This window comes from Hemicordylus capensis, chromosome 15 (genome assembly GCF_027244095.1).
Source record: "Hemicordylus capensis ecotype Gifberg chromosome 15, rHemCap1.1.pri, whole genome shotgun sequence".
NCBI lineage: Eukaryota > Metazoa > Chordata > Lepidosauria > Squamata > Cordylidae > Hemicordylus > Hemicordylus capensis.
Window position 1 is genome coordinate 8,417,725 of NC_069671.1, and position 8,309 is coordinate 8,426,033.

Consider the following 8,309-nt stretch of genomic DNA (forward strand, 5'->3'; position numbering starts at 1 on the left):
ATTGTTAATTAACACAGCTCCATATGAGCAAACCCAGCCTTTGCTCTCTGCAAAATGTTTTGCTAAGCTAAAAATGCCACCTTGTGAGGATGCAGTCCCAGCATCTCTGGCAGAATACGATTTGGAAGCAGATTTCAAAAAGTCAAATGACAGTGGCATCAGGTGATACCAGAGAACAACTCTACTGCACAGAACTCTGGAAAAACCCTGAGTTTATCCTCTGGAACTTGTTTCTTTGCTCTGTCTCTGGTCCATAAGTTACCAGTGGTAACTTATTCCAGCTTCAGTGCAAATTTTGACAGGAGATATAAGGGCACGTCCAGATTATGTTAAAGGATGTTTCATAATTTCTTAGCGCCATCTGCAGGCCATCTGCTAACAGTCCATGAAAAGGCCATGTCTTTTCAATGTTACTTGTATTGAAAAAGATATGGCTTTTTCATGGATTGACAGCAGATGGCCAGCAGGTGGCGATGAGAAATAACATAACATCCCTTAACGTCATCTGGACATGTCATTACATCTCCCATTGAAATTTGTGCTGAAGAAGGAATAAATTACCATCTGGAAGAGCCCTCTGTAAGAATATCAACAAATATCCTGTTAAATCAGACCTAAGGTCTGTATAATCCAGCACCCTTCCTTCCGCTCTGTCTAGCTGAATGCTTCCAAATAGCCCAGAAGCAGAGAATTAAACCAACACACCTTCCCAATGAGAAGAAATTTGGATGAGGATCATTTTGAAAGCATGGAAGGAAGTTCAGGAAGGTCCAAGTTTGGGGTGGGGGGGTGCCTTATAGGGATATATTATACACCTTCTTAGTTAACAATTGCTTCCTCTCAACCAGACCTCAGTGCAGTAAGTATTAAAAAAAATGTTCACATCCTCATGGCAAGTTCAATTTTCATGCCACCTGCTGTCTTCCGTTTGCTCTGCAGATGGGGTTTTTATTAAGAACAGCTTTTAACTTGCAGTCTAGGCATTTAAAAAGGAGAACAAAGAATGAATTCCAAAGGGCATTAGACTCCTACATGAAAGATTAGCATATTGTGTCCTGGTTGTGTTATGCCATCCCTGCTTCTAATGAGTGGTATGCAGAAATGTGTCCCCCCCCCCTCCATTTCCCGCTTTCTAAAAAGGAAAAAGAAGAAGTAAGCGATTGTCATTAACAGAAACCTTCATTCCACTATATCCTGGGCTGTTTTTTCTCCCCACTAGCATAATTAAAATGTTATGCTCCAAAATCCTGCACCAAGGAAAGACGGTAGTGCAGATGAAACATATTTCCATACTCTGTTGTAGTTTGCGTAATTTATTCTGCAGTGTTGACTGCTATGCATAATTTACAGCCCAAGCTACTGCATATTTACTCAGGAGTAAGGTCCCACTGAGTTCATTTGGACTGACTCTGGCTTACACCCAGGTGAGTGTGCTGGACTGCAGACACACTCTGAATTTGTTAGCTGCTCTTTGTGGGGGGAGAACCTCGACATGGTGCTGGAGAACCCTCCCCTACACACACTAGAGATGTGCACGGAACCAGTTTCGTGCACACCTGAGTGACAGGGAGGGGTTGCTTTAAGCAGTGGAAAGGATGCCCTTACCACCCCCACTGCATTTCCCCCTCCAGCACTGCTTTCAAAACCGCTGTCGTGGGGTGGCAAGGGTACTCTTGCCACCCCGGTCAGCATCATACCGGAAGTGGCGGGGGGTGCACCCGCCACACACATCTTCGAACCAGCTCGGATGCTGGTCTTTCGAACCGGTTCGGCAGTCTGTGAATAGACCGTCAAACCGGTTCATGTACACCCCTAATACATACACACACACACACACCAGCTATTGACAATCTTATCCAACAACCTCCACTGGTTTCTGTTAGGAGCATAGGAAGCTGTCTTCTGCTGAGTTAGACCCTTCATCCATCTAGCTCAGTATTGCCTACACAGACCGGCAGCAGCTTCTCCAAGGTTGCAGGCAGGAGTCTCTCTCAGCCCTGTCTTGGAGATGCCACCAGGGAGGGAACTTGGAACCTTCTTTATGCAAGCATGCAGATGCTCTTCCTAGAGTGGCCCCATCCCTTAAGGGGAAGATCTTGCTGTGCTCACACATGTAGTCTCCCATTCAAATGCAAACCAGGGCAGACCCTGCCTAGCAAAGGGGACAATTCATGCTTGCTACCACAAGACCAGCTCTGTTATTTCAGTAGCCTTTGCTGCAGGCATGATAAAGAGTTTTGTGCCAGTTCTCAACACCATTTACAGAAGTAATAAATAAATAGGTTGGTTCCCTGTTCCCAAAGGGCTCACCATCTAAAAAGAAGCATAAAGCAGACACCAGCAACAGCCACTGGAAGGATGCTGTGCTAGGGCTGGATAGGGCCAGTTGCTCTCCCCCGATGAATATAAGAGAATCACCACTTGAGAAGGTGCCTCTTTGTTACTCCAAATGATTTTGGTTAAGATTGAAGATAAGATGTTGAACACATGGCAGAGGCATATAAATTCCTTTATTTGGGCTTACAAAAAGCCAAGAATCAAGTTAGGATTATGCAAGATGCAAAAGAACAAGGAGGATTGGCTGTCCCTAACTTGAAACTATACTACCATGCCAGTTGTTTGCAATGGATCTCGGACTGGATCAGAGAACCATACGGTTTGATTATGGACATGGAGAGGTCAGATCTATCAGACGGATTACATAAATTTGTATGGACTAACATAAAAAGAAATGTCCAGGAGATAAAATCTCACACAATCAGAAACAACTTGTTAAGTGCCTGGGATAAGTATAATAAAAGGATCAGCCCAGATATATCACCTCTGGCATCCATTTTAAACATTTTTTTTTTCATGAAGAAGAAAAATCTAATAAGTTTGACCTCTGGAGAGAGAAGGCATTTAGCATGTAAAAATTAACTATTGGAAGAGCAAAACCTAAATCTATCCAAACCCTCACTTCAGAATGGTCCGAGGAACCTTCATGGTTTCATTATTTACAAATTAATTTGATAGTGCAGAAAGAAATACAAAACCAAGGTGGTAATCTCAGAGACTTAACGGAATTTGAAGTATTAATAACCAAAAACGCTGATCATTTATTGGGATTGATATACAAATTGCTGCTGAAATACGACTCAGAAAGAGAACAGATTAAAGATTGCATGATTAAGTGGATGTAAAACTTAAATAGGACAATTGATATTCAACAATGGGAGCATCAATGGAAGGTGAATATTAAATTCATAGCGTATAGCACCCTAAGAGAAAATTGGTACAAAATCTACTTCCATTGGTACATTACGCCTGTGACTATTAGAAAGATGGACAGCAATTATCCAGGAGATTGTTGGAAATGTAAGAATTGTGCAGGGACATTCTATCACATGTGGTGGACTTGTGGCAAAGCACAACAATTTTGGGGGGGAAATCACCTTTAGATGCAACAAATCTTAAATATAAACTTTCCTTATTCACCTGAGCTCTTTTTGTTAAATATGACTAAACCCAGTATACCTACTAAATACACAGAGTAGTCCTTATCTATGATTATTGCTACCAGGATTCTTTATGCTGCCAATTGGCAGTCACAGGCAACCCCAATTTTGGATGAATGGCTACTAAAGCTATGGGAATAAGCCTCGATGGCTAAGGTCATTCCTTATTTGCGGAATAACTCAGATTAAACATTTGTGTTAACATGGGAACCTTTTACAAACTACAATACAGCACAGGGTCAACATCCACGTCCAAGATTTGGGGTTAGTTTTTTTTAATACAGAGGTCTGACTAGTGTATTACTTAAATCTTATATCTTTCTGCAATATCTGTGAGGGTGGAATCTTGGATTGTCATATGTAATATGTCATATGTTCAAGAGATGACAATGTAACCATGCTACTTTTAAAAAAAATTCTTATTAAATAAAGAATTTTAAGAAAGAACGAAAGAGAGAAAGAAAGAGAGAGAGAGAGAGAGAAAGAAAGAAAGAAAGAAAGAAAGAAAGAAAGAAAGAAAGAAAGAAAGAAAGAAAGAAAGAAAGAAAGAAAGATAGATCCCGGGTGCGAGGGAGCCATTATGCCTAGAAATTTAACCCGGTTCCTAGACTAGAATATTCAGAAGCAGAGTTCTTTAATAAAATCCACTTTTGTCCCAGGGAGGGAGAGAGCGAGCGCCTCTTTCCCCTTTTTGGAACGTTGTCGGATTTCCCCTTTTTGGAAAGGTTAGCGCCATCTTTTCTTGACTGATGTGTTCGCTTGTTCCAGCTTGTTCGTTACAGCTCCGAAGGGCTCCTGCAGCTCGGCCCTCTGGGATCGACAGCATTCCTTCCTGACTCCAAGTGTCTCATTGATGATGGGAAAGGAAGGACACCCACTCTGAAGAAATGTGAAGATACACTGAGGCCAGCCCAGAGGCTGTGGGATTTCACACAGGTACTGCAGGCCGGTTGGAATGAACCGCCCAAGCAGCGCTTTAACTGAGACAGAACATGGGCTCAGCAATATCTGCCTAGCACAGAATTCCTGCTCCAGCTGACAGTGGCTCTCTAAGGACTCAGGCAAAAGTTTTTTCCCCCCCCTAACCATGCTGGTCCGTGCAACCTTCTAAGGATTGAATCTACTGCATGCAAAGCATGCAGCTCTGCGATTGAGCTATGGTCTAGAGATGTGCACGAATCAGCATTCTGGCCGTTTCGGACGCAGGGGGAGTTACCTTTAAGGAGCAGGGAGGATGTCCTTACCCCACCTCTGCGTTTCGCCCACCGGCACTTGCGCCAAAATTGCTGGTACGGAGTGGCAGCGTACCTCCTTGCTGCCCCGGTCAGCATCATACCAGAAGTGACCAGTGCGTGTGTTCACACCACGCACATGCACTGGCCACTTCCCGCATGATGCTGACCAGGACAGCAAGGAAGTTGCACTGCCTCCCTGCACCAGCAATGTTGGTGACCATGCCAGTGGGGGGAACATGGGGGGGGGCGTTAAGGACACCCTCCCTTCTCCTTAAAGATAACCCCCCACCGCCGAACGGTCGAAACACCGGACCTCCGGACCGGACCTCCGGACCAAATCGTGCACATACCTACTATGGTCTTCCCAGGGATTGAGCCTCTGTACCATTTAGCTGTGGTCCTTTGCTGTGGTCCTTTCTAGGTTTGGTGTTCATCTAGGCATGAGATGTTCTGGAAAAATTTGATCTGCCACAGCAGGTTGTCAAAGATAGTGTTTCTGTTGCCTTGTTCCAGCTCTAAAATTCTCTTTACAATGGAGGTATCAGAACCCAGGTCTGCACCATGGTGCTCATAGTGTACATAGGCATCTGCCTTCTACCAGGTCAGACCCTTGCTTCACCTAGCTCAGTATTGTCTTCACAGACTGGCAGTGGTTTCTCCAAGGTTGCAAGCAGGAATCTCTTTCAGCCCTATCTTGGAGATGCCGCCAGGGAGGGAACTTGGAACCTTCTGCTCTTCCCAGAGTAGCCCCATCCCTTATGGGGAATATCTTACTGTGTTCACGTGTTTTTCTCCCATTCAAATGCAAACCAGGGTAGACCCTGCTTAGCAAAGGGGGCCATTTTTGCTTGCTAATGCAAGACCAGCTCTCTTCCCTTAAGAGGAGCCTTGGTTCATCTAGGTCAGTATTGGCTACATTGACTGGCAGTGACTCTCCAAGGTTTCAGGCAGGAGTTCATCTAAGCCCTCCCGGGAGATGCCAAGGATTGAACCTAGGATCTTCTTCATGCAAAGCAGGTGTTCTAGTGCTGATCTATGGCCCCATCCCCAATACAGGAGTCTTTTCCAGCCCTACCTGGAAATGCCGGGGATTGCAACGCAGATGCTCCTCCACTGAGCTGTGGCCCCATGATTCCATTAGTCCCTCTGGATCAAATCCAGTAATGTCTCTGAATTATTTTTTCTGGCTTTCCACTGTAATTATTCCCTTATTTTAGCCCAAGTCTGTTATGCATGAGATTTCTGTCATTAGACTGTGAGCCCTTTGGGGACAGGGATCCATCTTATTCATTTATTATGTCTCTGTGTAAACTGCCCTGAGCCATTTTTGGAAGGGCGGTATAGAAGTCAAATAAATAAATAATCAACATAAACTTCCCCCCTATTCTTTCCTTGCAGAATGGCCCAATCATCAGCCGAGACACTGGCCGGTGTCTAGAAGTAGAAATGTCCAAGGACGCCAATTTTGGCCTCCGACTAGTGGTGCAAAGATGCTCGGGACAAAAATGGATGATCAGAAATTGGATAAAACATGGCCGACATTGATTCCAAGCTGGGAAGACTTCTGGAGTCCTTTGATCAATATGTGGGTGCCGTTCCAAGAGATTCAGGTTAACGAGGGCTACTCTGATGAGAAGCTAGCAGGAGAGGATGATAGCAGGAGAAGATGACCAGGGCTATGAAATATTGGGCACTCATTTTTTTTTTAACAGAAATGGTGGAGACTGGCACCCCATCTAAGGTCACTGATGTGGTGAGCCTGTGTCTGGAGTGTGCCACTTTAAGCTGGACATGGTGGCTCAGATGAACCTACACTCCTCTACAAATACAATCCTCGCACAAGGAGAACTAGCAGGTCATGGAGATGGGTAGGCTAGACCCTCGACTCCCTAACATCTAGTTTTCTACATGCAGGGAGATTTTTGTAACGATGAGCCTTCAGTCATGTGAGTCTGCACCTGCATTCTGAAGTAGTACAGCCCGGACACAGGTTTACCACTTCTGTGAGAACGGAGCCTATTTTATCTTCATATCATTGAGTGCTCCCGGAAGACTGTGCCCTTTTGGAACTCTTGAGGTGATCAAGACTTTGAGACTTTGCTTCCGCTCTCCCACAGGAAATGGGGGAGCAGCCATATTTGGGATGGGTTGGCAGGACAGAAGGGTCTTTTGCCTCACTGAAGGAGGTCTGGTGGTGGAAGGATTTGTTAGCTTTAAATTGCTGACTGATGCACAACTCCAATGGTGAACAGAACCGTGTGCCTTTTCTACTGTACTTCCTATCCAAGCGAATTGGGAGATCCCGTTTCTCCAGCATGTCTGACTAACTGTTCCAAACGACAGCGACAACAATACCCTGTAAATAAATTACACTGCAAAATCTACTACATGATACATTTTAGGAGTGTTTGCTTTGGGGTTTCCATTTGCAGCACGAGCAAAGCTCGATATTGCTACAAAAACTGAGGGTGATGATAGATGCGACATTTTTAGAGCAGTGGGGCTAATTTGAAAATGATCTCGCTGCATTTCATCCACATGTCACTTTACTCCGCAGGGATGAATGCCAAGGGAAATTATTATGCAGCTTTCAGCAGAAACCAGATATGAAAAGCACTGATTGGCTAGCACCTGTCTCCACTCCCACTCCCTAGCTCAATTTTGTCTGGAAAATGTCTGGAAAAAATCCCACCTCCTCAAAGATCATATGTGGCTCATTATGAGAAACTTACATATATGTGTGTTTGCTAATATTTAAGCTGGCAGGAAAGCCAATTGCATGTCTTCATCATCATGTGATCTTTTAGTTGCTTAGGTGCGCAAAGCTGGGTCAGTTACTGTACCTGGGAACCCTGTATGGAACCCTGTACCTGGGAACCCCTGTATGGAACCCTGTATGGGAACCCTGTATGGAACCCTGTTGGGGAGTACCTGCTGCCACCATTTAAAAAAAACCAGATATGGTCATCTTCTAAAAAATAAGCTCTCCTTAGGAAGCTGCCTTATACTGAGTCAGATCATTGGTCCATCTAGCTCAGTATTGTCTTCACAGACTGGCAGTGGCTTCTCCAAGGTTGCAGGCAGGAATCTCTCTCAGTCCTATCTTGGAGATACAGGGAGGGAACTTGGAACTTTCTGCTCTTCCCAGAGCGGCTCCATCTCCTAAGGAGAATATCTTACAGTGCTCACATGTGATATCTCATTCAACCAGGGTGGACCCTGCTTAGCTAGGGGGACAAGTCATGCTTGCTACCACAAGACCAGCTCTCCAGATCCTTAACAAAGAGATAAGGGAAATACTTCTGGGTGGACCTTTAGGAACATAGGAAGCTGCCATATACTGAATAAGACCATTGGTCTATCTAGCTCAGTATTGTCTTCACAGACTGGCAGAGGCTTCTCCAAGGTTGCAGGCAGGAATCTCTCTCAGCCCTATCTTGGAGAAGCCAGGGAGGGAACTTGGAGCCTAGATGCTCTTCCCAGAGGAGCTCCATCCCCTGAGGGGGGAATCTCTTCCAGTGCTCACACTTCTAGTCTCCCTTTCATATGCAACCAGGGCAGACCCTGCTTAGCTAAG

The 8,309-nt window shown here is 44.9% G+C and overlaps 1 protein-coding gene across 4 annotated transcripts in view; it reads left to right on the forward strand.

Annotated features, from left to right (window-relative positions):
- GALNT9 (polypeptide N-acetylgalactosaminyltransferase 9) overlaps nt 1-7,125 on the forward strand; it is a 203,933-nt gene extending 196,808 nt beyond the window's left edge. For 2 of the 4 annotated variants that reach the window (XM_053280372.1, XM_053280373.1), the window contains 2 exons: nt 4,266-4,433; nt 6,131-7,124. In XM_053280372.1, the coding sequence (XP_053136347.1) occupies nt 4,266-4,433; nt 6,131-6,277 (315 nt within the window). In that variant the 3' untranslated portion in view covers nt 6,278-7,124. Of the gene's footprint in view, nt 1-4,265; nt 4,434-6,130 lie in introns of all 4 variants that reach the window. The other 2 variants (XM_053280371.1, XM_053280374.1) reach the window with 2 other exon arrangements.
- The last annotated feature ends 1,184 nt before the right edge of the window (nt 7,126-8,309 follow it).